General features: G+C 42.3%; 1 protein-coding gene across 1 annotated transcript; it reads right to left on the bottom strand.

The window, feature by feature from the left end:
- Positions 1-4483: 4483 nt before the first annotated feature.
- On the bottom strand, positions 4484-16390 carry LOC138946763 (transcription factor ces-2-like). The gene is made up of 3 exons (XM_070318167.1): positions 16366-16390; positions 15947-16109; positions 4484-4854 (listed from the first exon to the last, which is right to left on the bottom strand). Exons 1-3 carry the CDS (start codon positions 16388-16390, stop codon positions 4689-4691), a joined length of 354 nt encoding a protein of 117 aa, XP_070174268.1. The 3' UTR covers positions 4484-4688.
- Between the last annotated feature and the right edge of the window lie 6077 nt (positions 16391-22467).

The following is a 22467-nucleotide window of genomic DNA, read 5'->3' as shown; positions in this document are numbered from 1 at the left end:
GGATTCTGTTTCTTTCTTTCTTTCTTTATTTGGTGTTTGTCGTTTTCAACCACGAAGGTTAATTCCGTTTCTCCTCTTACCCTTGTTAAGTGTTTCTTGTATAGAATATAGTCAATGTTTGTAAAGATTTTAGTCAAGCAGTATGTAAGAAATGTTAAGTCCTTTGTTCATGTACTGGAAACTTGCATTCTCCCAGTGAGGTAATATATTGTACTACGTTGCAAGCCCCTGGAGCAAATTTTTGATTAGTGCTTTTGTGAACAAGAAACAATTGACAAGTGGCTCTATCCCATCTCCCCCCTTTCCCCGTCGCGATATAACCTTCGTGGTTGAAAACGACGTTAAACACCAAAGAAAGAAAGAAAGAAAGAAAGAAGCAGAATCCGTTAATCGCCTCTTACGACATGCTGGGGAGCATCGGGTATTCTAGAAAGTACAAGTTAAAGAAAACAAAAAGAATATAATATTAAATGCATTTTATTGAATCCAAATCCCACACACAATATTTTTTTCACTGGGAAAACCATTCAAGAACACATGATACAGTATTGTAAAAGCAGAAAATGCTTGTCAAAGTCATAATTGAAAAATGAGAAACATCAACAGTAAAAGGTCATCAAATTCCCTGATATATGTGAATGACATCTTCCTTGAAGTAGATAATGGTAATTTAGCATAACATCATAAAATGCATAATTCAAAAAGATGTTAAAACGCATTAATATAATGCATAATGAAAATGAAATAAGAACGAACAAACAAATGCATCCCTGCTAAGAAAGCAACACATCCTTGAGAATAAGAAATCGTATGTTGATTACATATACACTCTAAATTTACACCAAACCACAACAATCCTTTCAAGCTAATACAAAACATCTCAAATTTATCCAAATTTGCTGCCGGAAATGCACCAACAGGAAAAAATCCTGTGAGTCCAGGGGACGTGAGAAGAGGAAATGTCACCAGTAATGCACAAATAGTCGTCCGTCATTAAAAAAAAAACCACCACATGTATGATCGTATGGTAATAAATCTATCCCTGAACTGAATACCCTTCAATGAAAGTGGCTTGTTCATTTCAATGCTTGTTATTCCCTGAGGTGCCAGGAGATTGGTTTCACATAACTCTCACTTACTCTATTGCACATGTGGTATGCATTTAGTAGAGGGCTTACTTCCCTGTGTTTCCCAATTATGAAAACGTGAGACATGTGCATACTAATCGACTCTTCCACTCACTGGGCACTCAGATGAAACTAAAACTGAAAACAGACCATTTCTTCACAGAAAAGAAACTGCTCATTGTTGAAATAAGCTCAGTTATCAACCATGAAATGTATAGAAACAACTGTCTGATCAGCCCACTAAGTTAACAATCGGTTGCTTGTAGTTGTACAGAGACATAGCGCTAAAGTTGGATGCCATTTCATTCAAGTTTCTTTTGTGATGGAGTGTGGATTATACCCAAATGGGGTGGTGACCGTGGTCTTGATGACAGTGGTCTTGAGGACAGTGGTCTTGATGACAGTGGTCTTGATGGCAGTGATGAAAGGCGACGGGTAGGAAGGGGAATGGTCAAATATTAATCGTGTTGAAAACAACAAGCGAGTTCAGAATGGTTAGTAGAAAAGCTATGGTTGTGCACAAGGTTTAATTGTAAGGAGTACACAAAACTGGCAAATGTAGGCATACTGGCCACCAAAACATTACACCGGGCTATATGCGTCCATTATTTCTCAATTATGGACAAGATTAAGAAACAAACAACGTGTATGCACATATCCACACTTCATCACTGCCAGACACAAACAAAATCATGAAATGCAAACCAGACTCGAGCCATATCATTCAAACATTCACACAGCAATCCAGACACAGTGGAACACCCCTTTTAAGAGTAGAAACATGTAATGGCGTGTAGAAATGTTAATCTACTCGCCAAATGGCGAAATGCCAGTACATTTGCAGAAACAAATGGTTAGTTTGGCGAGTAAAAATATGCTCTCTGGCTAGTAAATTATGAGAAGTACCAGCCAAAGGCCAGTGCCCCATTTTGTGAACTTTGGGCACTGTTTTAGGGCAAATGGTAAATGCACAGTCAAAGTCAACTTACACATTTGGTGATTTACACAAGAAGGAATGTATGTTCACCATCACAGGTGTCCAGTCTTTCACATAATACAAGGATTTATCCACCAGGACACATACATGTACAAAAAATCAACATCCTACCGACTTCCACAGAGAGGGAATTCTTTGCTGAATTAAACAGGTTGACACGGCAGCAGTACAGAATCAAACAACAAAAATCTCAATCTGTACAGAAAGCAGACGTCGGGCCATTGACTTTTGGTAATAGTCCAAGTGGAAGAATGCTCTTTTCTTATGTAAAGGCCTGGCAAGTTCTGAGGTGTTGGAACATGGTCGCTCAACGAGAAGGAATGGATCTTCAAGAATTGTACGACAGCAAATAATTCTGGAGGAAGTAAAAGAAGTTCAAAATTATCCCGAGTTAGAGAATGACTTTGCAGGGTTTTTTTTATATTGAAAACAATGTCAAATGTATTATCATAGTTATGAAAGCTTTTCATGAAGCATGATAAAGAAGAACATGTCGGTGTGATCATGTGGGCGACACCTCATACACATCTATCAGGCATTTCACAATACTGTTTTACAAAATAATTTGCTCAAGAGTATTGATGGCACCGGTAAATTTAAACAAACGAACAAACATGCAAGTGTTAACACTCTCTACAGTCTCCTCCAATGCACATGTACCACTCACTCCACACTTAAAACAAAATCAAGCAAATAAAACGAGCTCTGAAATTCCGAAAATTAAAGAGCACTCAATAACAAACAAGCAGACATACAGAAAAGTCGTTCTCAATGCAGTCATCATATCACTCTGGCATTGCTTAAATCAGCTGTTATAATCATCTCCTGGAACTGTCAGCAGCACTTTTCAACCGTTAAACCAAAGGTGTCCAGAAATTCAGCAAAAAATAAAAAATAATAAAATAAATTTTGAAAAAAAGACTTGAATTCCAAACACTTAACACAATGTCCAAACTGCAGGGAACCTTTGAAATGGCTATTTAATAGAACTAACAAGTTTTCCAGAAATAACTCGGTTGAAAAAGGAGGGTCATATTGTAAACACTTTAACAGCATACCCGCTTACAGTGAGCGATGAGCTCTTATGTACATGATTATTTTCATGGGCAAAAAAGTCATATCGAGCAGCTACGGCCAATTCCAAAATGCTGACTTATTTCCGAACATTGTCTATTGTCCCCAAACATTTCCACTACCCCTAACCCAACCCCTATCGTGAAAGGGGAACCCTGAACACTAAAATCAAAATACCAACAAAAATTGGACTTTAGAAGTCTTGTTGCCATCAGTCAAGCAGGTTGAACTAGAAGTACTTGAAGGGCTTGACAGGACATCCATGTCAGAGTACACTCCAGAGAACCGGAGAAACTCACTGAAAACACTATAACAAATAAAATAAAATTAAAAAAAGAACACAAACACACACACCAGTAGACTCATTAGTGCCGTGCCGCCCAGCAGGTTAAGTACTTGGGGTCAGACACCACAGCCTTGTCAGAACACCCCCCTGAGAACTGGGCAAACTGAACACACACACATCACATACATAATTACACAAAAATAGAAAAAAATCACACACACACACACACCAGTAGACTCAGTAGTGCCGCCCAGCAGGTTGAAGTACTTGGGGTCAGACACCACGGCCTTGTCAGAACACACCCCTGGCAACTGGGCAAACTAACTGAACACACACACACACACCAGTAGACTCAGTAGTGCCGCCCAGCAGGTTGAAGTACTTGGGGTCAGACACCACGGCCTTGTCAGAACACACCCCTGGCAACTGGGCAAACTGAACACACACACACACACCAGTAGACTCAGTAGTGCCGCCCAGCAGGTTGAAGTACTTGGGGTCAGACACCACGGCCTTGTCAGAACACACCCCTGGCAACTGGGCAAACTGAACACACACACACACACCAGTAGACTCAGTAGTGCCGCCCAGCAGGTTGAAGTACTTGGGGTCAGACACCACAGCCTTGTCAGAACACACCCCTGGCAACAGGGCAAACTGAACACACACACACACACCAGTAGACTCAGTAGTGCCGCCCAGCAGGTTGAAGTACTTGGGGTCAGACACCACGGCCTTGTCAGAACACACCCCTGGCAACTGGGCAAACTGAACACACACACACACACCAGTAGACTCAGTAGTGCCGCCCAGCAGGTTGAAGTACTTGGGGTCAGACACCTTGTCAGAACACATCCCTGGCAACTGGGCAAACTGAACACACACACACACACCAGTAGACTCAGTAGTGCCGCCCAGCAGGTTGAAGTACTTGGGGTCAGACACCACAGCCTTGTCAGAACACACCCCTGAGAACTGGGCAAACTGAACACACACACACACACCAGTAGACTCAGTAGTGCCGCCCAGCAGGTTGAAGTACTTGGGGTCAGACACCACGGCCTTGTCAGAACACACCCCTGGCAACTGGGCAAACTAACTGAACACACACTCATCACATACATGTATACACAATTACACAAAAATAGAAAAAATTCACAAACACACACATACACACGCACACCGTAACACACACAACATCGGACTAATACTTGGGGTCAGCGACCCTTTCAGTACACAGGAGGAAGCGCAGCTGGGCCTGGCGCTGCTTGATGTGATTGAGCTGTGTCTGCAAGATGGCGTTGGTCTTCTGCAGCGTACTGGCCCGGATGGCGATCTCGTCTTCCCTCCGCTTCCGCAAGTCACGTGATCTGTAGACACAGCATGGGGAAGTGCAATCTTGCCATGAATGAGTTCAAGTTTGTTTTGTTTTTGTCAGAAGTATAGGTGGCGTCTGGGAAAGACCGAGAACACACAGGTATATTATGTGCCAAGTCGGTGAAGACATATAGATGACTTCGACGAAAGACGGAGAAACCTCAGTCACTTTCCGTTCTTGGTCAGTGCATAGGAAGGAGGGGCTTCTAAAACAAGACAGGGGTAAAGGTGTGGGGAGTGTCTTTGGTGGCGTGCCATTCCCCCCCCCCCTTCCCCATTTTTTTTTTTGCCGGATGAGGGTTGGGGGGGGGGGGGGGGAGGGCTTCCAAAACGGCCCAGGACCCTCCCCCTACCCCAGATCCAGTCCTGTACGCCGGTTCTATCTTTTGAAACATCAACGGGATTGTTGGATGCCCCTAAGCCAATCAGAATTCAACTGTTATTTAAGAAGTATCAGATTCACTAGCTGAACCCTACCTAGACTGACTGATCTTTCTTTATTTGGTGTTTAACGTCGTTTTCGCGACGGGACTGACTCAGTGATCGATGACATCACATGCCGAGACCGAGAGGTGTAGGGGGTTGCTTGTTATGCAGTATCATAGTGTGACGTCACTTCGGGCTTTCTTTTTACATTTAGTCAAGTTTTGACTAAATGTTTTAACAGAGGGGGAATCGAGACGAGGGCCGTGGTGTATGTGTGTCTGTGTGTGTGTCACGGTCTGTCTGTGTGTTTGTGTAGAGCGATTCAGAGTAAACTACTAGACCGATCTTCAAGTTACGAAATTTTACATGAAAGTTCCTGGGTATGATATCCCCAGATGTTTTTTTCATTTTTTTTTTATAAATGTCTTTGATGACGTCATATCCGGCTTTTTGTAAAAGTTGAGGCGGCACTGTCACACCCTCATTTTTCAATCAAATTGATTGAAATTGTTGTAAAGCAATCTTCGACGAAGGCCGGGCTTCGGTATTGCATTTCAGCTTTGTGGCTTACAAATTAATTAATGACTTTGGTCATTAAAAATCTGAATATTGTAATTAATTTTTTTTTAATATAAAACGATCCAAAATTACGTTCATCTTATTCTTCATCATTTCCTGATTCCAAAAACATGTTATATTCGGATTAAAAACAAGCTCTGAAAATTAAAAATATAAAAATTATGATCAAAGTTAAATTTCCGAAATCGATTTAAAAACAATTTCATCTTATTCCTTGTCGGTTCCTGATTCCAAAAAACAGATATATGTTTGGATTAAAAACACGCTCAGAAAGTTAAAACGAAGAGAGGTACAGAAAAGCGTGCTATGCAGCACAGCGAAACCACTACCGCGCTAAACAGGCTCGTCAGTTTCACTGCGTTTTGCACGAGCGGCGGACTACGGTCATTGTGAATAAATGCAGTGCGTTCAGTTTCATTCTGCGAGTTCCGCACAGCTTGACTAAAATATTGTAGTAATTTCGCCTTTCGCGACTTGTTTTTACTCAGTATGTGACGTCATTTCGGTTAGTATGCAACGTCACTTGCATTGGGTTGGGTCTTCATTCTGTATGTGACGTCACTTTGGTCTTCGCTGTATGTGTGACAGTCACTTCGGTCGGTTTTCACTCAGTATGACGTCACTTCTGTCATGCACGTGTGAAGTCACAGGCTTCCACGCGGGGTTCCGGTCGGGAGTATACCCACTGAACACACACACACACACACACACACACACGCACGCACGCACTAACACACACGCTCTCCCTCTCTCTCACACACACAAAAATCACCATTTCTAAAAATGTACGCAGTTTTATTCTTATTTTTGTTAATCTCTGCTGTTCACTCAAGACACAAAATCACTGTAATGTCTGACTACATAAGAACCATGAAATCATGTAGTTTGAATGTTTGTTTGACTAATAATTATTTCACAAAAGGATCGACATACAGCAGGGGTTCTCAAGATCACATACACAAATGAAGGTAATAATTTCATCCACTCGTGTCAAGAAATGGCACATAAAGCAAAACGAAGTAAAGCATAAAACCTCCCTGTTTTGTGCCATGATGTACAGAACTTGTCAGTAAAATGACAACATCAGTTCTGGTTTATCATTGGCAATTTTGGGAATGATTTCAGCAAAACGAACAGCTTTCCAGTGCCGTAACCATAATCTTTTTCGTTGTTTTTTCCTTTTGTGATCATAACAATAATTGAAAAACTACAAGCTAAAATTTAAAAAGTCCAGTGAAGCAAGGCCTAAAACTTCAAGTGATGCTGCAAGAGTTGGCGTAATACAACTGGGTAAAATGGTTGTGACTCTCTTATTTCGATTTTTTCCGTCTACGCAAGGAAGCACATTCACGGATCACCATTATACTTCAGAAAAGATTTCTTGGGGAAATAAAAAAGCGACTTTCTGTACAGCATCAAATTACATGTACTTTGAAACTATCTGACAGAGGCTTTTTTTCTGCGCCGCTGATACTAAACATGCACACAAAAAAACAGTGCCCGCTCTTATTAACTAAAACATAAAGTAGAGTATACATCAAAAAGTATAAGTAGAGTATACATAAGAGTATAAGTAGAGTATAGATAAGAGTATAAGTAGAGTATACATAAGAGTATTAAGTAGAGTATACATAAGTTTAAAAAGAAAAAGGTTTTACCAAGAAATACCCACACACAAATAAATGTAAAAAACGAGTTTGTGAAAGATGTCGTTAGAAGCTTTGAGCTGGGTTAACCAGACAGTCATACCTTTAATGTCCTTGACGACCTTATCCCGTTGGTGAGACAGTCACACCATCTAAGTCTTTGGAGACCTTGTCCCTTTGGTGAGACAGTCACACCATCTAAGTCTTTGACGACCTTGTCCCTTTGGTGAGACAGTCATACCATCTAAGTATTTTTTTTTCTACTTGTACACGGTAAAAACAAGTCCCTTTATTGAGACAGCAACAATCATACCTTCCACGTGTTCTTTGCTTCATGAAAAATGTGTCCCTTCATTTCAGAGTATGCCTTTTAGTCTGGTACGTTACTGCGTATACTTCAAGCCGTAGCTTCATTTTGCATGGGGAGTCGGTCGGACGGGAAACTCAGTGCTGCAGACATTAAAACCAGTTCGTCAATATTTTACTATCAATAGAGCATGGCGGAGTTTCATCAAGTTTATATGCTACAAAGAAATCGTTTCCCGCGTACGCTTCAAGCAGTAGATGCAGATGACTGTTGCTGATGGGGGGGGGTGGAGGGAGGTGCTCATAACTGTAGGCATGCATATCCCGGTTGTTCCATTTTGTTTTACTTTCAAACGGCGTTCACTGCAGATCTTCAACATCACTATCTCCAGATTCCACTTCTTCGGTTTGGAAGGCCTTCCCTTCCTTCCTCGTTCCGAACATGTCATACCCGGGTTTCATTCCAGCCATTCCGGTCTGAGCCTTTTTGTGCATCCTGCTCATTTTATTCTGGGTCTGAGCTTTCCTACCCTGCATTCCATTTCCAATCATTCCGCTTTGGGTCAGATCCATCGCTCCTGGAATACCAATTTGGCCGTGGACGTCCATTCTGGCCATTCCAGCATACATCTCCCTCATGTGTTGCAAGGCACGCATTTTATCCCGAGTGCCCTTTATCCCTCCTCCGGGGTTCAAATCCTTCATTCCAACGTGGGTCTTATCCTTCAGTCCCATCGGGTCCCCTTCGGTCAAACCCTGCTGCGTTTCAAAGGCGTGGGTCATGTCAGGTCGTTTTTTTTTAGGTACAGCATATTGCATCTTTCCAACATACGCCCCCTTTTTGAAGATCTCTGCTGAATCCGTTTTCTGCATCTTTGTGCTCTTTGGCATGCTATATGCCACCTTTTGGGCGTTACCGCCGTTTTTGAAGAATTCTGCCGATTCCCTTGCACCTCCGAGATGATTAGCGCTGTTTTTGACCATCTCTGCATCTTTTGAAGCTCTGCCTTTGTTCTTGAAGAACTCGGCCCTATCTGTTGACATTTTCGGAACAGGACCAGGACTGCCGTTTTTGAAAAAATCGGCCGAATCCGTTGAGACTTTCAGAAAAGGAGCGCCGTTTCTGAAGAACTCTGCCGAAGCCCTTGCAACCTCTGCAGGCCTCACGCTCTCAGGCATAATATATTCCATCTTCGGAACAATTCTGCTACTACCCCCTTGATTGAACATCTCTCGCGAAATCATGTCGTGTCGTTCATGCATGTGGTACTCGCTCCACAGCTGCCTGCAGCGAATCATAGCCTCGATGTCGATGGTGATCAGAACGGTGTCGCTTAGCCCCATCATGTTGCGGAGCTCGGCCTGTCTGGGGCGGAGGACGTCCAGCTGGATCTTCAGGCGGATGTTGACCTTCTCCAGGTGAGCTCTGCGGTATTCCATGGCCTCGTTCTGCTCCCTCTTCATCCCACGTGACCTGCAGCAAAAGAAAACAATCTTTGCCGTGTTAGTAATGGTTTGTGATGGAAGGAAGTCAAGTGTTCGAGAATGTGACACAACTGTAGTATTTGGACCACATTTGGCTCGTTTTTAGATAATAGAATATTGAGTAAAATACTGCACAATAACCATTACTACTTCTACTACTTCTTCTTCTTCTTATATTAGTCTTCATTTCCTTCTTTATTTACAGCCTTTCTACAGCATCGCTCATTTCAAGGTCATGATCAACAGAAGTGGCCAATGCATCACAACGTATCTTCTGCTGCTTCTTGTTTAGGAAGAGCATAGACAATGACAATGACATTCTTTATTAACGAGGGTAATGACATAACTTGCAAACAGGTGATTTTTTACATCCAGCCCTCTCCCATGGGAGGGTTTAATCTAATGATAATACGTTTTAAAAATGTTAGAATATCATCAATTAAAGTAATAAAAAAAATTTAAAAAATAACAAACAAACGATTAACAGACTAAAAAAAATAATAAAAAAAATACACATACAAACGAACTTAAGATGTTTGATGGGTTGTTGACAGACCAGCGTTTTTGTCGGTCCGAGGGGGAGCATATCGTGTTTTGTTTCATATTTATTGACCAAGGCCGAAGGCCGCGGTCAATAAGTATGAAATAAAAGTCGATATGCCCCCCGAGGACCGACAAAAAAGCTGGTCTGACAACAAACCACCAAACATCGTTTTTGTCATCATTTTGGTAGTGAGAAAATAAGTGCCAAATCAACACAGGGAGCCATGCTTTGAAACACGAGTTCCGTTTTGACAACACATGGTTTGGGGCCCCAGCACGTTGTTGTAATCAAAGCTGGCGTGTGAAAGCAACTTTCTGTGTTTTGAGTTCATAAAATGTTGGGATAAATATGTCAGGTTTGAGGATGCACAGTTCTGTAGGTTCCTCTCAGTATTTCACCCTCTCGGTTTTCAGTTGTAAATATAAAGCTTAGTGATCGAATGTGGAAGCTACGTTGGGTCAAGGGGTTACAGAAGATTTGCATCGTGCAGCGAAAGAAAGAATCGCGATCTTGTTTCCGACTCATTGCCTCTGTTTTTTATATTTAGTCAAGTTTTGACTAAATATTTTAACATCGAGGGGGAATCGAAACGAGGGTCGTGGTGTATGTGCGTGTGTCTGTCTGTCTGTCTGTGTGTGTGTGTAGAGCGATTCAGACTAAACTACTGGACCGATCTTTATGAAATTTGACATGAGAGTTCCTGGGTATGAAATCCCCGAAGGTTTTTTTCATTTTTTTGATAAATGTCTTTGATGACGTCATATCCGGCTTTTCGTGAAAGTTGAGGCGGCACTGTCACGCCCTCATTTTTCAACCAAATTGGTTGAAATTTTGGTCAAGTAATCTTCGACGAAGCCCGGACTTCGGTATTGCATTTCAGCTTGGTGGCTTAAAAATTAATTAATGACTTTGGTCATTAAAAATCGGAAAATTGTAAAAAAAAATAAAAATTTATAAAACGATCCAAATTTACGTTCATCTTATTCTCCATCATTTGCTGATTCCAAAAACATATAAATATGTTATATTCGGATTAAAAACAAGCTCTGAAAATTAAATATATAAAAATTATTATCAAAATTAAATTGTCCAAATCAATTTAAAAACACTTTCATCTTATTCCTTGTCGGTTCCTGATTCCAAAAACATATAGATATGATATGTTTGGATTAAAAACACGCTCAGAAAGTTAAAACAAAGAGAGGTACAGAAAAGCGTGCTATCCTTCTTAGCGCAACTACTACCCCGCTCTTCTTGTCAATTTCACTGCCTTTGCCATGAGCGGTGGACTGACGATGCTACGAGTATACGGTCTTGCTGAAAAATGGCATTGCGTTCAGTTTCATTCTGTGAGTTCGACAGCTACTTGACTAAATATTGTATTTTCGCCTTACGCGACTTGTTCATTAGACCTGTCATTCTGCTTGCTCGGCTTTGTTAGATGTTTGCATATCTTGTTGCTATGTTCTTTGCTTTTATTATCATTTCTTATTTGCGCTTCGTTTATCGATACGTCTTGTGCACGGGTCAAAATGTGTGTGTCAGGGGTCAATTGGTTTGACTTGAACTTGACGTTCGTGTTTTTCCGAACGTCTGTGTATCGAAACACAGATACACGCACTCCATGACTTTGTAAGAAGACAAAACATATCGCTAGGTTTCATTTGTTTGTGATGAATTTATGACCTTTCATGAAGTAGTTTTGTTTTTTGTATTTTGCCAGTTCGTTTTTGGAACTTCGCAAAGCAGTGTCGTGTCGTCTGTTTAGGTCTGGGGAAACGCCAATGAAAAGAGCCGAAGAATACCCGAGCGTTTCGATTGGGTTTGCTTTTGATTATCCATGTATAACCTGCTTCCTGCAACTATGGTAACCGGGGGTTTATTGCATGGGGAACACGAGATTTATTTCCCAGGTGTTTGTGAATGAAAACTCGTGAAAATGATGACAAAACATAATTATTGTCAAGGGCATAATGAAAACTATTTCAAGCAAGCAAAAACGTGTGCAACTTCGAGGGAAGACAAATTCCGTGAACTGAGGAATCAATGGAACAACTACGTGCAAATGCAAGTAATAACAATGTAGCATCGTTACATAACTCATGTCATGAAATTAATTAGGTTTGTTTGTTTGCTTAACGCCCAGCCGACCACGAAGGGCCATATCAGGGCGGTGCTGCTTTGACATATAACGTGCGCCACACACAAGACAGAAGTCGCAGCACAGGCTTCATGTCTCACCAAGTCACATTAGTCTGACACCGGACCAACCAGTCCTAGCACTAACCCCATAATGCCAGACGCCAGGCGGAGCAGCCACTAGATTGCCAATTTTAAAGTCTTAGGTATGACCCGGCCGGGGTTCGAACCCACGACCTCCCGATCACGGGGCGGACGCCTTACCACTAGGCCAACCGTGCCGGTAATTAATTAGGTACATTTATCTACTGAAACGTGTAAAAAGGTAAAAAAATAAGGCATCAACAATATAAACATGTTCAGGCTAAGTGAGAACGAAATGTGCCATGTATAAGGAATGAGAAATCTGTCTTTAAAATCTTGGCATTGAGGGAATGTCTGAGACCGCTTGGAAGTGAATTCCAAAGATTAGTCCCCGAAAAGAGTAGGCTTGACTTAAAAAGATCTATACGAGGCCGAGGAGCATACATTTTTGTTGGGTCTCGCAAATTGTGGGAAGTGAATTGAGAAGAAAGAGGTGCAGGCGCTCTTCCAATGAGTTTATACATCATAACGCCTTTATTGTACACCAGTCTTGATTTAGGAAGAAGGATGTTTAAAAGTTTAGTCTTCGTTGGAAACCGAGACTTGTAATAAAATAAGTTTGATTGCTCTTTTATGTAAACTAAATAAAGGTTTCAGAGTTTTTGCACTCGCACAATCCCATAGTGTTGACGCATAATCAATGATAGGTTGAATGTGAGCGTTAAAAAAAAGTTGCCTGCCATGCCTGTACAAAAAGTGTTTTATTCTGGACAACAGAGAGAGAGAGAGAGGGGGGGGGAGTAGGGGGTTCAAACTTGGATGACTAGAACTAATGAATAGGGTACAATGCATATCGCCTGCAAATCTGATGCTTTAGTTTAGGCCAGTAATACTTACTCGTCGCTGTCAAAATAAGCTGACACCAGCATATTTTCATTCTCAAAGACCGCTGCTTACACAAGACGTTGACACAAACAACCCTATGAGATAATGTTACTGATGCGTTCTACAACCATAAGATGCTTCATTTAAACTGCTGCTGGCACAGTAACATATTTATTTTGTTTTGATCTCTCGCGAGAGTAAAGCACTCAAAATTAGAGTCTAATCAAGACGACCTGACGACAAGAACACAGGAAATGTTGGACACGGAAAAAAAACCAGGGCCATTTTGATATGAAAAACGGCAAAATTAAAGAATAGTGTCGAATTTAACGAATAAAAGTGTTGGAATGATCAAAATCATCGCTTTGGACCACGATGTTGCATCATATTTCTTTCGAATACATCACCTCTTAACTGAGCAGTCTAGCACTCGTAAGTAAGGTAACTCCTATTAGTTAAATTGAGGTGAGTATTCTTAGAAATAGTCATTTTACTTGTAAAAAATACATTTTTTTGCCACGGTTCTCTCCGTCTTCAAAATTTGGTACCAAAAAAACATTTTCCGTGAATTCACGACATCTGTCTTGATCATTACCAAGACTGAAATCATGCACGTGACTTGAACTGAGGACAGTCACGCAGGATAAAGCCATCTGCACGAGAAAACGGCGATCAATCAATGAAGATGAGAGTACATGTGATTCATGACCAAAACAAAAACAGTCTGTACTTACTGCACAATCCGCATTCCGAAGACGTCGAACGAAAAAGGGTCTCGATGGCACGAGCGTTGTTTTGTTTCGGTTGGTGGTCATAACATGTGTCGATCCCATCCTGTCAAGAACGCGCTTACGCACGCTCGCACGTGAACAAATATGGAAAGCCGTTTGGCTCATAACCATTACACGTGTAATAAAACATAAATACACGCGTAATAAATGATTAATACACGTGTATTTATTTCTTATTGCACGTGTAATTTATCTTTTCTTATGCTATGGAATAGCATAATGATTAAATACACGTGTAATAAATATTTCATACTCGTGTAAGAAATGATTAAATACACGTGTAATTAACATTTCATGCGCGTGTAAGAAATGTTTAAATACACGTGTAATTATTTATTACACGTGTATTTAATCATTTCTTACCCGTGTAGGAATTATTTATTACACGTGTATGAATCAATCATTACGCGCGTATTAATTATTTAGTACGCGCGTATGAATCATTTCTTACGCTTGTATGAATTATTTATTACGCGCGTATGAATTATTTATTACGCGCGTATAGGTTATGAGCCAAACGGCTTTCCATAAACAAAGCACACGCACGGTGCTCACGTGTCACTCACATTTTCCTACCAAAATATTTGTTACGCAGAATTTTATAAATTATACTCAGCCTCTGCTGCTGAGAACGAAACTAAGCGTAACAAAGCCCACTGTTCAAGGCACACTCCTTCCTGTGAAAAGGAAGTTCGGCTCATCATCTGGTCATGGGTTAAGACCATCCCTCCACTTGGTTACATACCAAAGATGAACAGCCTGGGTGATCTCTGTGCAGTTTGTTTTCATGAATTAATTTCGTAAAGAAATCAATTCATTAAATCATTCCAACTCAGCACAACAAGCAATGAAGCGGTCAGGGTGTTGATTTTTGGAATGTGACCAAGTATAGCCTGGTCAGATCTGAGATGGCTCGAGAAAGAGGTAGTACCTTATACACAGTTGTTCATGTATAGGCCTATACATGTACCCAGATTCTGCTGCTGAGTAGAAGGCGAAACAGGGTGCTGGGTATAAAGACCGACATAACTCGTCAAGGACCCACGCATATTAACAAACTGAATGATAATTCAAGAAAGACCATGGCACAACCTTTGTTTTTCTCTCCAGACTTAAGTTTCGTGTTGGGTTAGTGCCGCACTCTGACAGAAAAGGGTGAGTGGAAACATTTCAACAAACGGGTCGGTAGGTGGGTGCTCTGAAGTGCCAAAGAAAACCATAACCTTGCACCAAGATTTTTGAACTTGTAAAACAAATCTTAAAAAAAATAAAAAATACATAATGAGAGAGAGAGAGAGAGAGAAAGAGAGAGAGAGAGAGAGAGAGAGAGAGAGAGTGGGAGATGGAGAGAGAGGGGGAGATAGAGAGAGAGAGAGAGGGGGAGATAGAGAGAGAGAGAGAGGGGGAGATAGAGAGAGAGAGAGGGGGAGATTTATAGGAAGTCGGGGTGGTTTGGGGGTGGGGGGAGAGGAAAAGGGAACAATATTTTGTCAGTGCGAGGTATTCATCATTATGTGTGATGATAATGCCTCCATTTTATGCTTTGCAAATGCTACTTGGTTGTAACTGTAATGTCTCCCCACGACCCCCCTCCCCCCCCACCCCCTTCAACGGGTCCTTAACCTGAAAATTTGAATTCAGTGGCACCCCCCTTTTTAAACCAACACAAATAATAATACGAGAATGTTTAACGCGCACATATCTCGCCACAAGGCGACTCAAGGCGCACTCATACACATTCTTTCGCACTAACAACTCATGCACTCTCACACTTACGCATAGATTACATGAAGATGACAAGGCAACAACACAAACAGACACACGGCTCTCAAAAGTAAGCATGAAAAACAAAAGAAAATTCCACATAATAATTATGTACATGGCTATTTACAACTGCTCTGATTTAGGATTGCGGGTGAAATGGGTGGGTGAAAAAATCGGGGTTTAAAACGGAGGGAGCCTTAAAAGGGGGGGGGGGTAATTTTACAGAGGTTATGAACAGAAAGTCTGAGAAAACAAGGTCTTAAAAAGGAGGGAGTCTTAACATTTTTGTTAGTTGAAATGGGAGTAATTTTACAGAGGTTATGAACAGAAAATCTGAGAAAAGAAGGTCTTAGAAAGGAGGGAGTCTCAAATTGGGGGGGTCATGAAAAGGGGGATTCTACTGTTAGAGCAATCTGGAATGTTCCACTTTTCTTACCGTTTAGCGGCGCTGTTGTTGCGGCGTCGTCTCTCGAAGTACTTGTCGTCCTTCTGCTCGTCGGGGATGGGCTTCTTCTCGCTGCGCTGACGTCGCTGGCCTGCCGCGTTGCCGAACATCTGCACGTACTGCCGCATCAGCCCCGGGTTGTTGGTCGACACCGCTGGAGCAACAAGAAAAAAATGATACCGTGGGCAACAACAACAAATCAGAGTTTGCGTTTCCTTGACCGACCGGTTTTTTTTAAAGTTCTCAATCCTAGAACTTCCACACACACAAATAATTTTAAAATAACAAGATTAGACAAGACAAAATCTGAATTATCGAGGGTTATAGATAAGAACATTATGCTTTTTTTACATCCATCCCTCGCCCTATATAGGGTCAACTATAACAAAACTCGATTTAGCAGACTTTACAAGGAAATCCAATCTTCTCCGGCATCTAGGGTGCAAGACTCGCACGAGTTCTGGTCAATAAGAAGCCATTATGCGCCTGGGTACCAGAGACAGACTTTAATCCTAAAAAATAAACAAGAAACCGCCTTCAATCAATAAGTTACAGACCTACAGGCCCTAATTTTGTTTGGCCTTGTCGTAAACAAACATTTACTTTTGGGGCCTTAATTTGTTACTGTGGTAAGGTTTGTACGTGCATAAAAAGTGCTTTTAACTTGAACCCATGCCAAAATTCAACGGCACTGCGCAAAGCCTGGGAGTCTTGAATTAATTTTGATAAGGATACGGATACATGTTTATATAGTCATGTGAGGTTACCCTCATGGATGTCGGGTTGCTTTCTCTCTGAGCAAAGCGAGCTGCCATACAGTTGTGGTGTTTTGTTGCTTAACGCCCAGCCGACCACGAAGGGCCATATCAGGGCGGTGCTGCCTTGACATATAACGTGCGCCACACACAAGACAGAAGTCGCAGCACAGGCTTCATGTCTCACCCAGTCACATTATTCTGACACCGGACCAACCAGTCCTAGCACTAACCCCATAATGCCAGACGCCAGGCGGAGCAGCCACTAGATTGCCAATTTTAAAGTCTTAGGTATGACCCGGCCGGGGTTCGAACCTCCCGATCACGGGGCGGACGCCTTACCACTAGGCCAACCGTGCCGGTTTGCCATACAGTATACGGCGCTACCTCTTTTCTTTCCCTGCATGCGTGTATTCATGTTTTCAAGCCTTAAGACTTTCGCTGTGAACTTGGGTTCTTTAACGTGCGAATGCGTGCACACGGGGGTGTTCGGAAACCGATGAGTCTACACAACGTTGAATCTGGGAAATAAATGGGGCTCGAACCCGCGCCGATGGCGACAACTGGTTTTGAAGCCACCGAGCTATTTCCCCGCCCACGGGCACCAGTGTCAAGACTAATGCGAACTTCATTTAGCAAGCCAGAGAGAGAGAGAGAGAGAGAGAGAGAGAGAGAGAGAGAGAGAGAGAGAGAGAGAGAAAGTGAAAGAGAGAGAGAGAGGGAGAGAGAAAGAGAGAGACACAGAGAGACACAGACACAGACACAGACACAGAGACAGAGACAGAGACAGAGAGAGGGAGGGGGAAGAGAGAGAGAGGGGAGGAGAGAGAGAGGATTTAATAATGAAAGCATCGACCATTCACAATATTACTTTGTGTGGAGGGGAGAGTGCAAACATGAAAGAGAGAGAGAGAGAGAGAGAGAGAGAGAGAGAGAGAGAGAGAGAGAGAGAGAGAGAGAGAGAGAGAGAGAGAGAGAGAGAGAGAGAGAATGACAGGGTGACTGTTGTACTTTTGAACACTGTAACCACACTGTGACTGATTATAGAAACTGTTTTAAATCAGTCTTTTGCTGATGACACCCAGCTGTAAAAACACAGTCCCCATGCAGAGACACATTCCGCCATCCAGACCATTCAGACATGCATCACTGATGTTAAATCTTGGATGGTCGATAACAAACTTAAGCTGAATGATAAGACTGAAGTCTTACTGTGCAAAAAGAAGAACACTACATTTCCCTCTCCCCAACCTGTTTCTGTTCAAATAGGCAACACCGACATTCTTTTCTCACCATCAGCTAGAAACCTTGGATTCACCCTTTCATCTGACATGACCCTTAACAAACATATCTTTAGTCTGTAGAGCAGCTTATTTTTAGCTTCGTAAGATCAGCACCATTTGCCACACACTCTCCTCTCAAACAACTAACACTCTTGTCTGTGCCTTTGTTCTTTCTAAACTTGACTACTGCAACTCTCTTCTCTCTGGCTGCCCTCTGTACCTCCTGCATAAACTACAAAAAGTCCAAAACTCGGCAGCACGCCTCATTCTCAAAGCACGAAAACGAGATCACGCAACACCACTTTACCTATTCAAGCCCGCATTGACTTCTACCAACTGTCCACCCTCTTTTTCTGGCTCGTCTCCTGCTGACTTCTCTGAACTCCTCACCGTCTATTCTCCAGCAAGACAACTCCGTGCCTCTTCTGACCGTCGCATCCTTACCATCCCACACACCAAAACCAAACCATACAGACAACGCACTTTTACTTTCTGCGCACCCACACAATGGAATCATCTCCCCTTTCGCATCCGCCACTCTGTCACCCCAAGCATTCAAACGAGCACTTAAAACACACCTCTTCAAGAAATACAACCCCTGATTTTGTTTTCTCAGTCCATCAGTAGACTACATGTAGTGTATTTGTTGTTTTAGTGATAATGTGATAATGTATATAAACATCTAGGGCTGTTTTTCAGTATTGTTGATAACATGTTCTGTCTGATCAAGGGTATTTAGCTGGTATTTCCTTGTTTTCACTACCTATTTTATTCATGTTTTTATTACTTAGTTGAAGAATTTTTTGTAATGTATGTTTGATGGTGTATGCTTTTAATTAAGCGTTGTTGACTATGAATGTAGATGTAAATGCTTGTATAACTGTGTTTTAATTTTAAATGTGTCAAGCGCAAAGAGCATAATTGTAAAGTTATGATGTTGCGCTATATAAATGCTCATTTATTATTATTATTATTATTTCAATGCAATAATGTTGATACAGACAGACTCTCTAGTTTTAACCTGTTGGAGAAAAGAAGCAGACATAATTATGATACTTCGGACGGGGGAGATAGAATCAGTAGGCCCCATGTCGATTGCTCGGTTGTGTTTGTTAAAATGTTAATACTGTCAATGTTGTTCCCCTGTAGTTACCAAGAGTTTTGGCATCTTCTTCGTAAACTTTAAACAATTCTGATGACAAAATATCCCTGTAAAATGTCCACCCGGAATATCTTCTCTCAGCTGAAATAATCAGGTCGTTTTGTCGACCGAATCCTCATGTGTTAGTTCACATACGCTTGTGACTTCTAATCATCTCGGGTCTGACAGGACAAAGAAATCAGTGAACACACAGAGAGATTATTCTCGGGTCTGACAGGACAAAGAAATCAGTGAACACACAGAGATTATTCTCGGGTCTGACAGGACAAAGCAATCAGTGAACACACAGAGATTATTCTCGGGTCTGACAGGACAAAGCAATCAGTGAACACACAGAGAGACTAGAGTCTTAAACCCCTTTCAGCATCAGCGTGTAAAGAGTTATAGTCCTTTGTTCAGAGACCTATGACGAAGTATGATACGTCTAGCCTCATGGTCCCATTTCCGAAGAGATGTCTATAGAGCTAGTACATACTAAGCCTATTCCGTATCTAATCAGCCTATTCCGTATCTAATCCGATTATCGTTCAACAGTACTATTCATCGGACGTTTTGATCACTCCGCTGTACACCGTCTCAGCGACAGAGGTCGAAAAATCCGCACTGAACAAAACTGACGTGGTAAACACAGTCAGTGGGCGGGGCTTAGCCTGCGAAGCGCAGAGCTAGGTCATGCTGACCTTCTTTCCCCCTCCCTTTTCTTTGTACTTCATCACGCAACGCTATGTCCGGACCCCGTAACTGGCCACTGACACGCAATGTCATCGTGTGTAGGGAGATACAGAGGAACCCTGCTAGGGCTGACCACTTCGGTTTTAGGTTGAGGGATTAAGTTGTCCTGGGTTTTCCTCGTTCAGTTGCCTTCAGTTTGTCTTGTCCAAGTTGTCTGAGGTTTTCCGCCTCTTCTAATATGTCTAGTTTGGGACCAAGTTGTCTTTGGTTTACATTTGTTTAAGTTGCCGAGTTCAGGACCAAGCAGTCTTCGGTTTTCTTCGTCCAAGTTTTCTAGTTTAGGCGGCCCATGTTTTTCTTGTAAAATGTGTCTGTTTCGACGACCAGGCCGGACCAGAGACATAGATAGTAGGCCTATGTATGTCTCTGGCCGGACTCATGGTTGCGTGATGAACGACTTCTGTGCTGATTCAAAACCTGCCAGTTATGGTTGAACGGTCCGGATTTAGGTTGAATACGGACTTTCACGAAGTTCTAATTTTTAACACATGAGATTTTCGGCTTGTGTCAATGAGCCGGTCAACAGTAAAGTATTCGATGCTTTGATACAAACTGACTCAGTCCTGTGGTTTTTGACTCTCGAAACTGCCTGTCTATGGTTAATCGCAGGGTACCCGGCCGATTGATCGTGAAGTACGGCTTCTGAAGCCAGAACAGATCACTGGCCCCAAGGTGCCACACTGCAGGAGCAACTCTGGGGCACCAAAGACTCCCTGATCCTGACCACCAGCTTTATTCAAGCTACAAAACTTGGAAGTCTGACCTGAGGCCAAAAATCCTGGAACGCCGAAGAAGAAGCAGCTGGTGTGATGGTGTAGTCGTGGGGTTGTTATCGACAGGTTTGACTGTGTGCGTGGGTGGTCAGTCAGTACAGAACGTGTTGCTTTGTACACAGGCTGTTGATTATAGAGGCCCCCAGCTTAATTCCGGGGGGGGGGGGGGGGGGAGAGGAGGCTGAAAGGAACTAACCAAAACTGGTTTCTGTTCACGGATAAACAACAGTCGACAGGGCCTGAGACCTGACTGAAACCGTACACAACTGTCTGACAAGGTGACCGAAACAAGCAATCACACCGTAACACTTAGCTCCCGGCCATCTTTCCCATAATCCCCTCGCTCTGTGAACTGCTTCATTTCGACCAACACGATCGCACGGTTTCTTGAAACAATCATTCTGCTCCAGGTCCGTAATAGTCCAAATGTTTTGACGTTTTACCGTTCGTTGTCACCTCCCCCACCCCCAAAACAAAGAAACAAAACAGCGTTTTTAAATCGATTTCTCTCCTGTGTATTGTACAGGAAGTGTTAATTTGGTTGAAGTTGTATTCTCAAAGTTATATGGTTAGTGCCCAGCCGCGGAACTAAAGGCGGATTTTTTTTAATGTACTAAATCCATGTGGAAGTTTATGATACTGTGTGATCGAGTGTTCTCGCAAAAGATACTGTGTTTACTGTTTCTTTTTTTCATGTACCCCCATGAGGTTTTTGAATAAACGTTTCTGTTGTTCCACAGTGGGGTTTTTTGGTTTTTTTTTTACAAAACCGCATACAAAGCCACACTGTGAACAACATCTTACATTTATTTCAACACCAATTCATCAACTTATTTTTTTAAGTTAAAAAAATTAATGTCTCCAAAATTGATTTTTCTTTAACAGAATACGGAAACTGGACAGTAATAGCAAAGAGGGTAGACTCTTTGGTAAAAGAGGCACGAGGTGTAACTTTATGTCAGAAGAGAGAGAGAGAGAGAGAGGAGAGAGAGAATAACCAGTAAATCGTAACCGATGTGTACAATATGAAGGCACCCTAACACGGTCCGTCGGGTTCGCTTTGTTAATGACCCATAAACTGTATGGCCTTTGACTCCCAAGCCTCCGGGGGCCAAAGGTCACACAAAGACAAGGTAAGTTGATAGTAGTCTCTCCGAAATACATTCTGTTACCCATCTCCAGTGATGAAATCAACATCGAAACGGTCGACTTTAGTTCTTTTTAGCTCAAGTCCAAGAGCTTCTCGCGTGTGTAAGTTTGGGGTTAGAATGTAGCGTGCATGGTATTCTTTCCCTCTTTCTGTTCATGAGTTTGTCAGTTTGATGGTTACATAAATGCAATGCCTTTGCTGTTGTTGTAATAGCTCTATAGCTGTTAATCACCCCCCCCCCCCCCCCCCCTGTGATGAGATATAAAATAAAATCAAAGTCAGTCATAACGTGTCCTGGCTCAAGTTCTACATCCTTCGTCGATTTCACTACATTCAGCATTCGACAACGCTACAATCAATCGAGTCAGTCCAGTATTTCGGATGATAATGAGAGCAACTTCCTTCCAACAAGAGTTCCACCCATGAATGCACAGAAAGAAATGCTCGGTTTGACCGCAAGTCCACGAGAGTGACCCCGACAGTGATTAATGCTGGCTGAGGAGGGCGTGTCTAGCCGTGCTCAAAAACAGGGTGGGGGGGGGGGGGGCGGAGGTATCTTCTGGGGGATGGGTTGGGGAGGTAGCATCTAAGGACAGGTGAAGATGTCGATGTCAATTTCAACAGGCACACAGCAACAGACTGGTCAGCGGGAGCACT

Source organism: Littorina saxatilis, linkage group LG14, assembly GCF_037325665.1.
Source record: "Littorina saxatilis isolate snail1 linkage group LG14, US_GU_Lsax_2.0, whole genome shotgun sequence".
NCBI classification, from domain to species: domain Eukaryota; kingdom Metazoa; phylum Mollusca; class Gastropoda; order Littorinimorpha; family Littorinidae; genus Littorina; species Littorina saxatilis.
The sequence above is the reverse complement of the archived record's forward strand: the minus strand, read 5'-3'. Positions and strand labels throughout refer to the sequence as shown.

What these genes read in the sequence shown, in the direction of transcription:
- LOC138946763 (XM_070318167.1), bottom strand. Translation starts at nt 16,390, where the DNA reads ATGCCGGAGAAGATTGGATTTCCTT. An exon ending in GGAGAAGATTGGATTTCCTT is followed by an intron (nt 16,110 to 16,365) that starts GTAAAGTCTGCT and finishes TTGTTGCTCCAG; the next exon opens with CGGTGTCGACCAACAACCCG. An exon ending in AACAACAGCGCCGCTAAACG is followed by an intron (nt 4,855 to 15,946) that starts GTAAGAAAAGTG and finishes CTGTGTCTACAG; the next exon opens with ATCACGTGACTTGCGGAAGC.